This window comes from Danio rerio, chromosome 24 (assembly GCF_049306965.1).
Source record: "Danio rerio strain Tuebingen ecotype United States chromosome 24, GRCz12tu, whole genome shotgun sequence".
Taxonomy (NCBI): Eukaryota; Metazoa; Chordata; class Actinopteri; order Cypriniformes; family Danionidae; genus Danio; species Danio rerio.
This window is the reverse complement of record NC_133199.1, coordinates 25,067,397-25,083,780: the sequence shown is the minus strand read 5'-3', so window position 1 is coordinate 25,083,780 and position 16,384 is coordinate 25,067,397. Positions and strand designations below refer to the sequence as shown.

General features: G+C 40.0%; 1 protein-coding gene across 1 annotated transcript; it reads right to left on the bottom strand.

Annotated features, from left to right (window-relative positions):
* Positions 1-715: 715 nt before the first annotated feature.
* On the bottom strand, positions 716-16,297 carry usf3 (upstream transcription factor family member 3). Its single transcript, XM_005162733.6, has 7 exons — positions 16,188-16,297; positions 11,979-12,066; positions 11,815-11,879; positions 11,134-11,165; positions 10,939-11,021; positions 10,750-10,846; positions 716-8,367 (listed from the first exon to the last, which is right to left on the bottom strand). The coding sequence occupies exons 3-7, from the start codon at positions 11,859-11,861 to the stop codon at positions 1,472-1,474; spliced, it is 7,155 nt and encodes a 2,384-aa protein (XP_005162790.1). The 5' UTR covers positions 11,862-11,879; positions 11,979-12,066; positions 16,188-16,297; the 3' UTR covers positions 716-1,471.
* Positions 16,298-16,384: the final 87 nt, after the last annotated feature.

Here is a 16,384-nt window from a genome sequence, read left to right as displayed (position 1 = left end):
CTGTTAAAAATAACTTAAGACACACAACACAATATTTCTGTGAATTTAAGCATTTTAAGGCCTAAAATATTGCGTTTTTTTAAATTGAAAGCATTTTAAGACTCTGCGGACACCCTAAATTTGTAAAAGAAAAAAACACACTGTATTATATACAGTTAAAGTCAGAATTATAGTCCCCTTTTGAATTTTGTTTTCTTTTTAAAATATTTCCTAAATGTTGTTTAACAGAACAAGGAAATTTTCACAGTATGTCTGATAATATTTTTTTCATCTGGAAAAAGTCTTATTAGTTTTATTTCGGCTAGAATAAAAGCAGTTTTACATTTTTTATAAACCATATTAAAGTCAAAATTATTAGCCCCTTAAAGTTTTTTTTTTTTTTTTGATAGTCTACAGAACAAACCATCGTTATACAATTACTTACCTAATTACCCTAACCTGCCTAGTTAACCTAATTAACCTAGATAAGCCTTTAAATGTCACTTTAATATCTTTTAGTATCTTAAAAAATATCTACTAGTATATTATTCACCGTCATCACGGCAAAGATACAATAAATCAGTTATTAGAAATGAGTTATTAAAACTATTATGTTTAGAAACGTGTTGAAAAAAATCTCCATTAAACAGAAAAAAGGGGAAAAAATAGTCGAGGGGCTAATAATTCTGACCTCAAATTTATAATAAAAAAAATGAATGAAGCAATCCAACATTACTTTAGATAGAAACTTTAATAACTTCTCATTTTTACAAATATCTACAGAGCACATATCCATTTTTATAAATAAGTCAAAGTCCATCTGGAATGAGAGCATTTTAAAGAAGGAAAAATATTTTAAACATTTGAAAAATCAACTGATATTTTACAAAACAGCTAGAATACTACCATATACTACTTTAGCATTGAATGCAAAATTATAACCTTTTTTTTTGCTGTAACATTTCATTGTTGCTACAGAGTTAATCTCGCAGACCCATATGTCTCTATTAAACAAATGGGAGCTGTTAAGAAAAATAATAAACACATTATACATCATGTAGAACCATGATAGTCCATAGTATCAGCCAAAAAACCCAAGCGAATGAACCAACAAAAGCTAACAAACATAATGCAATATTTTTCTCAATCCTCCCATAGTTCAAGTGTGATCCTAACTTGGGAGCTTTATCTGCTTTTGAGGAATTAAAAGCCTCTATACCAGGGGTGCCAAAATTCAGTCCTGGAGGGCCGGTGTCCTGCATAGTTTAGCTCTAACTTCTTTCAACGCACCTGCCTTGAAGTTTCTAGTATACCTAAAAAGAGCTTGATTAGCTGGTTCAGGTGTGTTTAATTAGGGTTGTAAGTAAAATATATATAGGACACCGGCCCTCCCGGACTGAGTTTGGGCCCCCCTGCTCTATACCATGACCATAGTAAAAACTATGGAAAGTTGAGCATCTTTAATTCAAAAGTGTGTCTAAATGCTGTAACCTTAAACAGCAGAGGTGCCATCATGTCCCAGGATATGACTGATGTTGTGGGCTGGCCGATTAGATTGTTTATTTGAGTCTGAAGAAGTAGTGTTGGCAAGAGACAATAAAGGTGACATCGGCATCGAGGAGCCATCTGGAGGCATTGCTGTGGCTATTTCAGGGAACAAAGAGGTCAGGTTGAAGTTGGATAAATGAGGTGTGATGCCTGAAGAGTTTGCAATTGGCATTGGTGTTATATCTGTTAGAAGTGGGAAGCTGGCCTGTGCAAAACCCACAGGTCGAGGGGGAGAGAGAATTGAACCAAAGCGATTGTTCAGTGGTGCACTGCCACTCTTGTCAGTGCTTGGACTTGTAAACATCTGGTTTGAGAAATACTGTAATGGAATCTCACTTGGAAGGCTAGGATGAGCTGCAGGGGAGTATGAGGGGTAAAATGAAGGCAACGTGTTTTGAGGTTCCACAGGAAGGAGGGCTGGAGTACGCGAGGCACTGGGCTGGGTGACCGGTGGGATGAAAGATGTGTTAGCATTAATGGGAGGTGGTGGGTTCATTCCTCCTTCAGCAATAAAAGGAAAACCAAAGTTCTGGGTAAGATCAGACACAGCACAACGATCAGACACCAAATTGTTGTCACTGCTAACTTGTGCACCATCTGCCATAAAACGCACAATGCTACTCCTTCTAGTTTCACTCCCTGTCTGTGTACGACCAAGGATCACTCCTCCACTTGATGGAAGAGGTAAGGGACTTTCGGGTTCAAAAGGATTGCCAGGTCTCAAGTTGCCTGACCGTGGTCGATCTCCTGGACGAATCTTTGTGCTTTGTGGATCTGGTCCAATATGATGAGGTCGTTGACTAACAGAGAGTGACCGGGTTGAGCCTTGAGTGCGTCCTGTGTCTGAACTGCTGTGTGGTGTTGAGGGATGGGGTGGACCTGTTCTCAGAGGTGGACCATGTAAATTTGTGCTGACCTGAGAAATATGGCCTTTGCTGTTGTCCCCTAGGCGTATAGGAGCAGATTTCTGTGCAGCGTGCAAATTAGGACTAGAAGATTTAGCCTGAAGATCTCCAACAGAGGCCCCGGACACACAACTGTATTCAATACTCACTGGAGTACAGCCCTGAACTGCCCTTTGGTGCACATTTTGTTCAGGAATGTGAGGTGCCAGAAGGCTTTGCATAAAGCTTTGGTGACATCCTTCCTGTTCTCTTGTCAATCCTGGTCCAAGGTGCACTCCTTGAGGAACAGGATGTGGGCCTGAATATGTCCCACGTGAACGTCCATCCCCAGTAGGCGCTGCACCCATTCTGAAACCTGCTTGTGGCTGAGGACCCCTCTGGATTTGAGGTACAGACTTGCTGGACATGTCACCACTTCGAGACACTTGCACTTCGAAGTTACTTAGCTGATGGCTACTGACCAAAGCTTTGAAAGGTCCACAGTCAGGTATTCTTTGAGTGTCTGTTGTATTAGTATGGTCAGGTGGTAGCCTACTTTGAGAATTGTGAGCTATATTACCTTTACCGCGTGATGAGTCTACATAGCCTCGTAATTCCGACTGGTCCTGTGTATTGTTTCGAGGTGCCTGCAAGTGCACACCCATACGTTGTTCACCAGTCACTGGAGTCTTCCCTATTAGAGCCTCAGCTGAGTAACTAGAGAGACGGTGACGCTCTTGACGTGATGAAGTGCAAGCAAGATCTGATGAACGAGAAACAGAATTGCTAGCCTGAGAGGTCAACTGCTGCTCCATTGAGCGAGACCCCATTAGTCTTTGCATAGTCCCATGATCTTGTCCAGGTGGACGCTCCTGCTGAACCAAGTGATTGTTTTGATGTGCCCTCTGACCTGCCTGTTGGGCCTCACAGTTTTTGTCCTGTCTAGCTCCAAAGTGCTGCTGCTGAATCTGCTGCTGAATGTGCTGATGACGAGAATGGGAACTCTGTGGTGGCATTTGCTGCTGTTGTTGTTGTTGTTGTTGTTGGAGTGACTGTTGCTGCTGTTGAATCTGTTGTGCTTTTTGCTGCTGTTGCTGTGATTGCTGTTGTTGATGGTGTTGCTGCTGTTGATGTTGCTGGGATTGTTGTTGTTGTTGTTGATGCTGCTGCTGCTGTTGCTGATGTTGCTGCTGCACTCCACTTTTTTCCAAATGATGTTGCTTCTGCAAAGCAACATTTGGCCCAGTCTGCCCACTACGCACCACTCCTCTTTTTTTCTGCCCATGCTGGTCTTGCAGCAGGTTTCTCTGATGAATACTGTGGATCTGAGATTCTGGTTGTGTCAGGTGATGCTGAAGCTGATAAAGGTGTCTTTGTTCTTGCTGCTGCTGATGTTTGAGGTAGGGGTTTCCACCCAAGTTCTGCCCAGACTGTTGGGAATTATGTTGTGCATGCCCTTGCTGCAGGTGCACCACACTCGGCTGATTTTGTTCATGTGATGAGACCTGGGTCAAGCAGTGTCTTTCAGTAGGGCGGAGCACAGTACTCATAAAAGTATTACCAGAAAACAGAGCCCCAACCCCGTCAGAGTGATTCCTTGGCATAACTGCAGAAGTGCTTGAGGGCATCTGTCCAACCATCATTTGCACATGATCTGTAGTCTTTATGTCTACTCTTGCAACATTCCCTGCTGTGCATGACTTTGAACGCTTATTTGGAAGAATAAGGTCATCCTGGGCAGACCTTTTTGGCATATCCTTCTGATGACGTTCAACCATTCCAACACCAATATTTGTTCGCATCAATACATTCTTTAAAGGTGCATATTCATTAGGTTGAGAAGGGCCAGAACATGTAGGGGGAATATGTGAGGAAGACTGAGACACCATAATGGCTGCACCCCCTGATGATGACGTAGACACTTGCTGTGCAACGTTGGGTGACCCTGGGTAAAGTTGGTTGGAGCTTGGTCTGATGAGGTTATTAACGTTAAGGCTTGTGACAGTACTAGGCTGAGACTGTGAATAAGCAATGCTCTGTGGAAGTCTGATGCCAGTAGTGCTGCTGGCTAAAGGCTCAATTGGAGGAACTTGAGCAGAGACCTGAGATGAATTTTTTGACATGGGTAAATCTGCCTGATCAGTCAGTTTAACTTGCTGGTCAGACACATTATCCTTGTTCAAAGTTGGTTGAATTTTTGGAAGGTCCCATCCTGTGGCAGCAGTACTTGGGATGTCAACACTGCATCCAGCAGCCCTCTTACTTGGGCTGTCCTGTTCAAATATGGCTCTTGCAGCCATTGCTAAAATTTCAGCCTGCTCAGATGTGAAGGTGAAAGCACCAAATGTACTTGAAGAAGCGCTGATGTTGTGGCCTGCTGGAAGCAACGATGCAACAGAAAACCCTCTGCCACCTGAACCTCCTGCCAAAGGTGAGTCGGTCTGTCTACTAGTTCCCAGTGGAGGCTCAAAGGAATCATTTTCCAAAGTACATACTTGTTGTGGTGGAACGGTTTCTTTTTGACCATAAGCAGCCATTTCTGTCACAACCTTTTCTGTAGCATCATCAGATTGTCCACCCTTGCAGGGTTGTGTGTTCATATTTGATTCAGGCACCTTGATGTCTGTGCAGTTCCCTTGGTTAGTGGTTGACATGGGCATATTCATTGAAGACGGTCGTTTTAGGGACTTTAAAGGGTCTGAAATCCTTGATGTTTCTGAAAGGGGAACAGGTTGAGTTGACAAAGAAGTGTCTGAATCTGGAGTTGAAGTTGCATCAAATGATGCCTGAATCTGAGGAGTTTCAGTTAAATTGTCTCTTCTGCTATACTTCTCCTGTGTTTGTGAAATTGTCTTACTTGGCATGATGGAAACAACTGGCCTGATATCCACCGAATTAGCACTGATACTTGTTGATTGACTTGGTGAGGAAATATCACTTGATACTGGGGGTTTGCAAAGATCAGAACTGAGAGATTTAATTTTTGAATTGTCTTGAGCAGAGTTTTCATTGGTCACTAAAGTGGAACTCTCTGTAAAACTAGGTATTGATTCCGTTAACCTTCTTTCACTACTGGTGCAAACACTATTAATGTTTGTAACCTTATTCTGACTGGTAGTTTCACTAAAATTTGTCACACTGCATGAAGAGTTAACATGAATTTCTGATGAAGCAACTGATAAAGTTCCAACAGTCTCCACAGAACTACTCTGGGCATAGATAGTAGAACTAATTGCTGAACAATTAAGCTGGGGAGTATTACCTGTATTTGAGATTCCTTTACTCAAACTACCACCAATTGTGGAAACAACCACATCACCCTGAGTGGAACATATTGAATTGACACTGCTAACATTTGCATTGTCATGCAAGTGGACAACTTCTGTGGATTTTGCTTTTGTCTTTAAACCTTCTCCAACAGCCAATGAGGGTTTGACAATGGATACATTCAATGAAGAGGTGACAGAATTGACTGTTGATGTTTCACTTGAGGAACTGACGCTAGTGACTACAGAACTACTGCATGTGGAAATAACACTGCTGGGGGTAGAGGAACTCAGCAAGTTAGCATCATGACTAACCATATTTTTATTTAAAGAATTTTCCGAATTTACACTGGTGACTACAGTGGATAACTCGGTACATAAATTATTTGCAACAAGTGCTTTACTTTTGACAGCAGTTCTACGCAAACCTCGGCCAGGTTTAAGTTCCTTTCGTTTAACCAATTTAGTTTTCCTCACTATGTTTTGTTTGGTTTGATTTCCAGATGTTCCACAACTTTTTTGGGGCTGAGTTTTAACTGCTCTACCAGCAGCAGCTGATGATGATGCAGGAACAGATGCAGAAAGAACCGTTTCAGTAGGAGTGCTAACTTCTGAACCACATGTTAAAAGAGGTTGAACAGTAGTGTACGAAGGTGGAGGAATGGTATATATTTGCACATTGCTTTGACTTGATACCTTTGCAATGCTCTGACTAAGACTGGTTAGGGCACCTAAACAATTCATGGCAACATTGGAGGTCGGTTCCTCACAGGTGGGCTTAAGGACTGGAGCTACACTTTGACTAGACAGAGAGTTTCCTTTTTCTGGTGATTTTGCTGGCTGCAGAACATATACTTGTCCATTCACAGTGATGGTATGAGGTGCTTGTGCTTGCAATTGGGTTGAAGGACGTGGAAGAATATGCACCAACTGCTTTGTTCCAGCTGCCTGCATGCTAGCAGTACAGATAGGGTTTGAAGTGGATGCTTGACTGGTTAAAGCTGGGGTTGCATTTGACACAATGGCAGTGTGATGACTGTGGTGTGGTGCAGGTGTCAAAGTAGGTGCCTGAATTATGACAATGTGTTGGCAGGGTGTTTGATTAGTGACATCCTCTCTGATAACTTGTGGTGTTGGACAAGAGCTTCCCTGTTGCAGAATAACAACATGTGAGTTACTTGGAGGAGATGTAGTCACAGCCACTGGTGTTTCTTCAGAATTCACCTGCAACAACTGCATTGTCTGTAACACTGGCAGTGTGGCAGCTTGTGGTTTAGGCACAAGGGCAGGCTGAGTTGGTGGATTTATGACTGGCTGAGCTTGAGGCATCAAACTGAGATGCAGCTGAGGCACGATGGCAGATGGAGTTTGGGGCAGCACTGTAGGTTGGGAATGAGGCTGACATGGCACAGCAGGTTGAATTGGAGTTTTAGGTTGTATGGTGGGGTTGCAGGCGGTCATCAGAGTGGAGCTGAGCTGAGGTTTTGGTAATAATGCAGGTTGTGCCCGAACACATGATTGTGGGTGGGTCAAATGTGCTTTCTGCGTTTCAACAGAAGGCTGATGGACTACTAAAGCTTGTGATACAATGGCTGGCACAGATAAAATTGAAGACTGTTGTGCTACTGCTGCCTGAGGGCACGGCACAACAGCCGAATATATCTGAGGTTTTGGCCCAGATGGCTGAACAGCAATGCAATTTGGTGCGGGAGCCTGGAGTTGCATGGGATTCTGTTGCTGCAAATGGATAGATACAGGCTCCTCATGGGGTTTTGTCCCCAGCGAACATACAGACAATTGCTGAGGGTTATGTGAAATGTTGGCACCATCTGGGACCAGTGCTTGAGAAACGGGTTGCACTGTATTTCCAGCAAGTTGTAGTGTTGTCCATGTAGTTTTAGTGCTACTAGTTGCACTGGTTCCAAGAAGGGTGGCAGTTGCTGGTAATATAGTGCTAACAGATTGAATTTCACAGTTTTGTGAGAGTGTGGTGTTAGTTGCAGCAACAGGTACCACAGAGTTACTCATCACAACTTGAGGCAGTGAAGATAGATTAAGCATATGCTGAAGTCTGAGGGGCGCAGCTGGACAGGTAGCTGAAGTGAGACTGGGGGTTGGGTTATCTGGTTGAAGTTGTGGAAGGAGTGGGGTGCTGACAGCAGGTTGGGGACATAATCCTTGAAGAGTAATATAATTCATAGGAGGGTTTAACCTTGGAGTAGTAGGTGCCAGAGGAGAATATTGTTCCACAACTGTAAGACATGGCTTAGATGCAGCAGGAATAAGCGTTGCAACAGGTATGTGGGAAGATGCAGTGGTGACTACAATGTTGTTTACTGGTGCTCCATTCGTAATACCAAAAGTCTGGCCGGTGCCCAATGAAATATCGCATGATGGTTGGACTGTTACAGCATTTGATGGTTGTTTATCGAGATTGGAAACTGGACTAGGAGGAATAGAGACTTTGCTTGTGGGACAGCTGTTGTTGCCATTGGAGTAGACGATAATTCCCTTTGATATCATGTGAGTCGGAGTGACTTTGGCTACTTTTGCACAGCGCTGCTTCCCTTTCCAGTGTATAGTGGGATCATCCAGGAAATTTATGTCATTAGTTTTGAGGAGCTCAATGTAATGAGCACTTTCCTTGCGCAGCTCTTCCACCTGGTTCCGCAAGCGATTTATCTCCTCTGCTGCAGAGACACATTTAACACAGGTGAAAAACAGAAAGACTGTACACAAACTTACAAAGAATCCATTCAATCCATTCAACTCCTATTTTAAAGTGTTAGCCCAAATCTTGTTATTAAATACTCATCCTCAATTCATTCCAAACTCATTAGACCTTTGTCTTCAGAACACAAATTAGGATATTTTATGCGAAAGCTGGGAACTCGATCCTCCAAAGACAGCTAGGTTCAAAAGACTTATTCAAAGTACAGTAAAGAACCATGCCTTCAGTTGTTCAACTGAAATGATATCAAGCTACAAAAATACTTTGTGTGCACATAAAATAAAAAATGATGACAGTTTATCAGTTTCTTCCCCTTAGCGTCAGTATACAGCACGTTCATGTGTTGTTCTTCGTCATGCCTTTGACATATTACCTTGGATGTGCCTGGGGGTATATGTCACTGTGCAGTGCTAATGAACGTGCATCATATACTGACACTGAGGACAAGAAACTGTTGAACAAAGACTTTTTTGTGAGTGTGTGCACACGAAAGTATTCTCAAAGCTTAAAGATCAACCACAAAAAAACATATAGTCCATTATGAGGATATTTTTAATACCTTTCTGGACTTTAAATGAGTCAATAATCTTGCCATCTATAGAGAACGAGAAAGTTTTCAGATATAAAGAGCCCCATTATACATTAAAAAGGGTCATATTTTGATTCTAAGGGTCAACAAACAACAGGCTGATATGCATGCAAGGTCAAAAAACTCTTTGATTGTCTTATATACGCATTTGTTTTTACCAATTTATCCCAGGGACTCCAATATGATTTGTTCAGCGATTCATTTGTTCCCAAACTCCTCTTTAGCGCGAAGCTATTCTGTGCTGATTGGACTGATAAAAGCCTGTTAATATTGGTTGACAGCGTTCAGCGCGAGACACAGTGAAATGCCCAGCATGGCATGTTAACAATATTGAAGTTTTCAGAGTGCATAGTGAATGTGTGAGAATACCTGCCAACACTCCTGTTTTTCCCAGGAATCACACATGTTTCAGACCCATCTCCAGCCACCCACCCATTTTGTTATTTATCCCGCAAAATAACAGGATTTTGGTATGGTCACCATTTTGGTATAGTCTGTGAAATCCCCAGGGTCGCCAACCTTGGTCTAGGATCCGATCGCAGCGGCCGCCATATACACGCTTCATATGAGCCCAACGCAGGAGTGCATTAAAGCAGTGCAGTTAAAGACCAGCACATTGCTCTATTCTTAAACATGACACACATTCAGTATTAATCCACACAGCGGCAAAAGCTGAACTGTTTTGAACCTTGGCCCTAGCATGTGTAGGAACAGCTGACGATGGCCATAGCAACGAAAAACATCAGTGGAACGCGAGCTCACAAACGCATTTAAATCTGTAAACAAAGCGGAGCGAATCACGTTTTTAACGTGGCATTAGATGCGCTATGAGAATATAAAGAGCTAACCAGATACAGCTCAAGCGGTTACCAGTAACAAAAAACAATTAAAAAAATAATTTACAATCTAGTGAAAACAAGGAGGCAACCATTTTAATCGCACTTACACTTGTGAAATGGAGGAATAAACTGATACATGATCTACTGATCCATGTACTAATAAAGTTCCTGTCTAGCTCCGACAAAGTCCCATACATCAATAGTCTTTTGTGATCCGTCCTTTAACAAACAGCCGATGAATCCCCCATTGCAAGTATGTAGATTGCAAAAGCACTCGTCAGAAAAATAACAGCAACACAGCACAAGGCCGAGCTATAATGCTGAGGTCTTTTGCAAAAATAAACCTAAACCACCGACTCTTCACAGTTTTATATTTGAGTAGAGAAAACAAGACTAACTTTCCCTCACACTTCCAGTGATATCCAGCTGAGCACAGTGTCTTCATGACTTGATTCAACCAGGATTTGCAACAGTGTTTGTTTTTCTCTTTTTCTTTCCCCAGGTTTGCGTGTGCAACAAATGGGCGGTGCTTAAGTTTCATATCGACGTCACGCTAAAACGGCTAAAGACTTGTTATCAAGACAATTAATTTGAAGCACTATAAATTTTATAAATTAATCAAAAGGTTCAAACACCATGCACTTTCAGATTTAAGCCTTAACTGGATATTTCACTTTACTTAGAGCTGCTTTACACACTACATGGAAGGTCATTTTCAAAAACCCATAATAGGGGCTCATTAAGTTAAAATACTTTAATTTGGATTCTGAATAATAAAAAAAGAATAAGGGGTATGGAACAACATGATGGCTGAACTAACCCTTTAATAAAGCTGCTTACCCACAAAAATAAGTAACATGTTAAAGCATTATAGGTAAATGCTCCCAAATACTGTAATATGGTCATAGCTCACCTTGGACTTTGTCTCCTCCATTAAGCAGCATTTCATCATTTTGTCGCTTTAGCTCAGTGATGTAACGAAAAGCCTCTGCCAGAATCATATTTTTACTCTTTAAAGAAAAGCAAGATAACACAGAGTAAAATCTCTATAGGTGCAATAATAAATAAGAAGATTAAGTTTCTACCTGTTTTACATGTTTACCTGTTTCAATGCCTGAGAGCAAGGCAAAAGCTCTCCAATCCGATTTATACCAGCATTGATTTTCTCTTTACGATGTCTTTCCACTGATGTATAAATGGAAATAAGGAAGTTATAACATACAAAAAAATACTTGTTTTAAGTATCAATAATATGTTAAAAGAATCACACTAGTAAATTGTATCAGTTGTTTCTTACCTGCATTGTGAATCTCCTTGTTTTTCTTCCGCCTAACAATTTACAGAAAGTTATTCAATTGTAAACAACTTATGTGAATGAAAATAGGAATAAACATTAGGCAGACTTCTTTCTACTTTTTAAAAGGTAATTATTTGTATTTGCAACTTTATAAGGGGAAAAATTTAATGAACAAAAATGCAAAAAATATTCTTCAGTAAAACATTAAATGAGCATTTTTTGGCTGAATCTAGGGTATTGGTCTGTTCAAGAATTGTTTAAGAGTTATTCACAACCTTATTATCTTAACAACACTTTGATTTAAAGGTAATAATATTGTAAATAATATTCTGTTTCTTGCACAGAACAATATTTTCCCTTCACAAGACACCTGTGTATCATCAGGAGCCACGGGTATTAATCCTAATTTTCCTGTACATGTTTTTAGACTTTCAAAGTGCCAACATCTGCTGACCAAGGGCCAAGGTTTCAGCTGAAAATATTCTGTAATGTTATTTTGCAGAAAAAAAGGTCACCAACAACTTGGATGCCTAAGAATATGTAAAGTTAACAGCAAATTTTCATGTTTGGGTGAACATAGAACATTTCTTTAAAGTGTTGCCCACAAAACTAACACTAGGTTAGGTTGAACTAGCTGCTGTGACATTCAGTGCACTCCTTAATAAAATAACTGATCAGTACCGTGGCGGTTTTAAGTTTTTCGTTTGATTCTGTACTATCTCCGGCATCCTGGCTCACTCTACAGCCTGTTAAGACCAAAACACAATACAAGAAATATTATATCTGAAAACAGTGAAACTCACATTAGATGTGAATGAGTATGATAGTGATGATCGCAACATTACCTTGCAGCATGAAGCATGCAGATTTACACATGCGAGTTCAACAGTGCGGGAGTTCAAAGATCCATGCTCCTCTGTGCTGCATAAACAACTGCAGAGAAGGTAAAATAACTGATTTTATTACAAGACTACAACATACCATTGAATCACAGGGATGTAAGAAAATAACATGAGCAATTCCATGCAAATGTCAACCTTTATACCAAAGTTTTTACCTAAATACCAAAACTGTTTCTACGTTTTTTGTGTAAGTATTTTACAGTACTTTAGATTTACTCTGTCAATGTTTTTGAGTGAGGTTTATTTATAAACTAATTTCGAGCGGATCACATGCTTTTTACATGCCAATTTACAATGCAGCAATCAGACGATTCCTAAGCTACTATAAATACCCTAGGTTACGTATCACAGCTATCTTTGTTTTGAAGAATCCCCTCTTTCCCCACTTCTCCTTCCTGAATGGTTGGCACGGTGGCCCAGTGCTTACCACTGTCACAGCAAGAACGTCTCTGGTTCTAGTCCTTACCAAGCCAGCCGACGTTTATGTGTGAAGTTTACACGTTTCCTCCCACCATCCAAAAACATGCAACTTAAGTTTATTGACTAATCTAATGCCTAGTTCACACTAGAGGATTTTAGGCCTGATTTGAGCCCGATTTGGAAGTTAACGAGCTCGCCGACAGATCGGGCTGTGATCGGGAAGAAATCTGCGGGTGCTCGGCGCTCGCCGCTCTTTATGTGTGAACTACTGAACAACGCATCAGCGAGGCTCGCTGACGCGTCGCCGACACCTCGCAGACGGAAATCCAACATTCAGCATGCTAAATATTCCAGAGCAGTCGGCCGACTCAACCCCACGTCTGGTCAGATGTAGTGACGAGCTGCAGCCAATGAGAGAGCATTTCAGCATGAGCTGAATGCCTGTGTGTTCAGGAGCTCAGCAGAAACATCTGTGATTGGTCAGAATTGGCATCGGTGCACTCGCTTCATTCTGTGTTAACACAGACACGAGAGTAGGCTATATTAACAGTGGAACTAGAATTCTGTAACTATTAGAATTACCATACTGCTCATTCTGACCGTTCTTATATAAAACGCCATACTGTCACAACATATTTACATTCAAAGCTATTATTGAGATATTAAAATTAAGCTTTGAATGTTTGGCATCATATTTAATGACACCATTACCCTAAAAATATAATATTTTTTTGGTAATACAGCCTATAAATATGTAGTTAAGATACTAAAACACTTAAAGGTCTTGGCTTTCATTTTCACTTTCAAACAGGAGCTTTTTAACAGCACAGAATATGCTGTTTTGAAAGATATCTGAAGTAAATTGATGTTTTTGCCATCAGAAAGTTTTGTTTATGTTAGCAGGAAGTTGCCAGGCAAGAAAATGCACACACATTTAAAGTCACAGCGAAAAGTATCAGACATGCATGCAGTCATTTTGACAAATAAAGTAATTTAAGGCAGAAATGCTCAGTTCTTTACTGTTTTGTAATAAAAAAAATAACAATGTCAGAAAGAAATACACTGATAGTTAGAAAACGGCAGGGTGTTATAAATATGTTAGTTTTATTTCAAAGAGTTATAAAATTACAAAAATTAAAAACTCTCTGTGAATCTATCCACTCGAACCTTGCAGATGAGTGATTAATCCACTGATAAATCAGCTGATTTGACGATGTTTTTAAATGCTTTCTCCAAAGCTTGAAACGCTGTCAGTGATGTCATCAGCACACAAGCAGCCAATAGTGTTCAGCTTTTTCTGACGACTCCTCCCTCAAATTTTTATTGGCTGTGGTTTGGTAGCTTGAATGAGCTGATGGGGAATGAGTTGTTGTCAGATCATGTAGTGTGTGACCCCCCTCTTTTGGATCGTTCACGGAGTGTTGCGTAGTGTGAACACCACAGAGATTAAAAGACACAAAGTCAAGTCATGTAGTGTGAACAGCACAGCGATTTGCTGATGTTTAAAATCCTGTAGTGTGAACTAGGCTTAAATGAACACCACAGACATGCTCCTACCAAGTACTTATCTCTTTAAAAGAGCAATTATTATCTGCTCTTCAGCCACCATGACAGGGAAGTTCTCAAAATCTACCTGAGCTCAAACTCCCATCTAGCCTTGCAATGAGAGGGAGCCCCGGGCTCGAGGGACAGCATGCCAAACTAGCTTTATAATCAATCATCAGCTAAGTGTGAACTCTTGAAACAATTATATTTGATTTACCAAAGTCACACTAGTGGCAATTTCACATCGGTCACATCCATAATGAAGTTTTTCCCTCATAAATGCAAAAATACAAAATAAAATAAAATCACACTTGTCGTTTAGATAAGTGTTTTTTGGGGGTTGTGCAGTTTAATTCACAGTACTTCTACAAAGTATTTTGTATACTGCAAACTCGCATACTTTTTTGGTCACATCCATTACGCCTGTTTATTTTCCTCACTTAAAGAACAAAACATGTTTACAGATGGATTTTTTTCTGATCCCTTAACACTGTAGTTAGATTTTCTGGAAAATATAAACAGATATTTCAATATATTTCCCAGTGTTGGGTTGCAGCTGGATGGGCATCCACTGCTTAAAAAATGTGCTGGACCAGCTGGCGGTTCATTCCACTGTGGCGACCCCTGATTAATAAAGGTACTAAGCCGAAAAGAATGAATGAATGTTTTAATATAATGTTAACATATACTGTGCATCTGGAAAGTATTCATAGCGCTTCACTTTTTCCACATTTTGTTATGTTACAGCTTTATTTTAATCCAAAATGAATTTAATTTATTTATTTCCCTAAAATTCTACACACAATACCTCATAATAACAATGTGAAAAAAGCAGCTGTTCATCTTCCAGCAGGACAATGATCCAAAGCACACCAACAAAATATCAATGGAGTGGCTTCACAACAACTCATTAAATGTCTTTGAGTGACTCAGCCAGAGCCCAGACCTTAAGCCTATTGAACATCTCTAGAGAGATCTGAAATAGGCTATACACCGTTTTTTAAAAGAAAATCGACACACTGCCACTTTAGCTCTCAAACACTAAACTCTCTAAACTTTGTTTATTTTTGATTATTTGATTGATTTTGATTATGAATTTGATTGTTGACCTGCCTTTGAGATTTTTAGATGTGCGCACAATCCATCCAGAGGAATTGGCGAAAATTCCCAAAGACAGGTGTGTCAAGCTTGTGGCATCATATTCAAAAAGACTTGTGGCTGTAATTGCTGCCAAAGGTGCATCAACAAAGCATTGAACAAAGGCTGTAAATACTCATGTGCATGTGATTTTTCAGGTTTTTTATTTAGAATTTATTTGCAACAATTTAATATATATATATATATATATATATATATATATATATATATATATATATATATATATATATATATATATATATATTACATTGTCATTGTGGGGTATTGTGTGTAGAATATTGAGGAAATAAATGAATTTTATCAATTTTGGAATAAGGCTGCAACATAAAAAAATGTGTGAAAAGTGAAGCGCTATGAATACTTTCCAGATGCACTGTACTTTCTCTGTGAATTTAAGTTTTAAGTATTTACTGCAAATGTCACATCCATAACACTGGCATTGCTCATTAAACTTACTGTCCTAATGTTCCACATAGACACTATTCTGATTGTTTCGACATATACAGAAAGGTTTGATGCATTTTAAACAATAGTTACTGTATTTGCTTAAATTCCTTGCAAATTCCTAAAGAAGCAGATTTGAATTAAACTATCACATCAGAGACATAAACTACAGGTTGAACCCAAATTAGATTGTTTCTCAAATCTACGTTCAAATGCATAAAAACACATTAAAGAAAGGCAGTTTGATTCGCCTGTCAATACTAGCATGTAAAGCTCTTTAACACTGAACTGGCTAACAGAATTAGCTTCTTAGCTTTTAATATAAAGCTACACCTGTGTTGAGTTCTGAGCACGAACAGACAAAATAAATACAACACAGACATATAAAAATATATCTGACTGCACACATATTACAGTATAACTTATTTACTTGCTTTCTTTAGCATGGCCTTAAGGTACAGAGATGGCTTAACTGGAAGAGAGCTAACACGACAGCTAACACAACACCATGTTTTCGATAATTTACTTCATAACTAATCTCTTTATCGCGGCGTATCAGCAGGACTGTCACGTATAAAGACCTACCGACTGCTTGTCCATCGTTTAATGAAACGATATTCCCGATGAAACTTTGTTGATCCTGAACAATTTACTCCATTACTGACCTAGCATGAAACTGCCAGTCACAAAACAGTGAGGCGGGATTTCCACTTCGTCCAATCACAAAGAAGACGGGGGAAATTGTATCAAATCAGATCACGATTCTGCGCTGATGGGCGTTA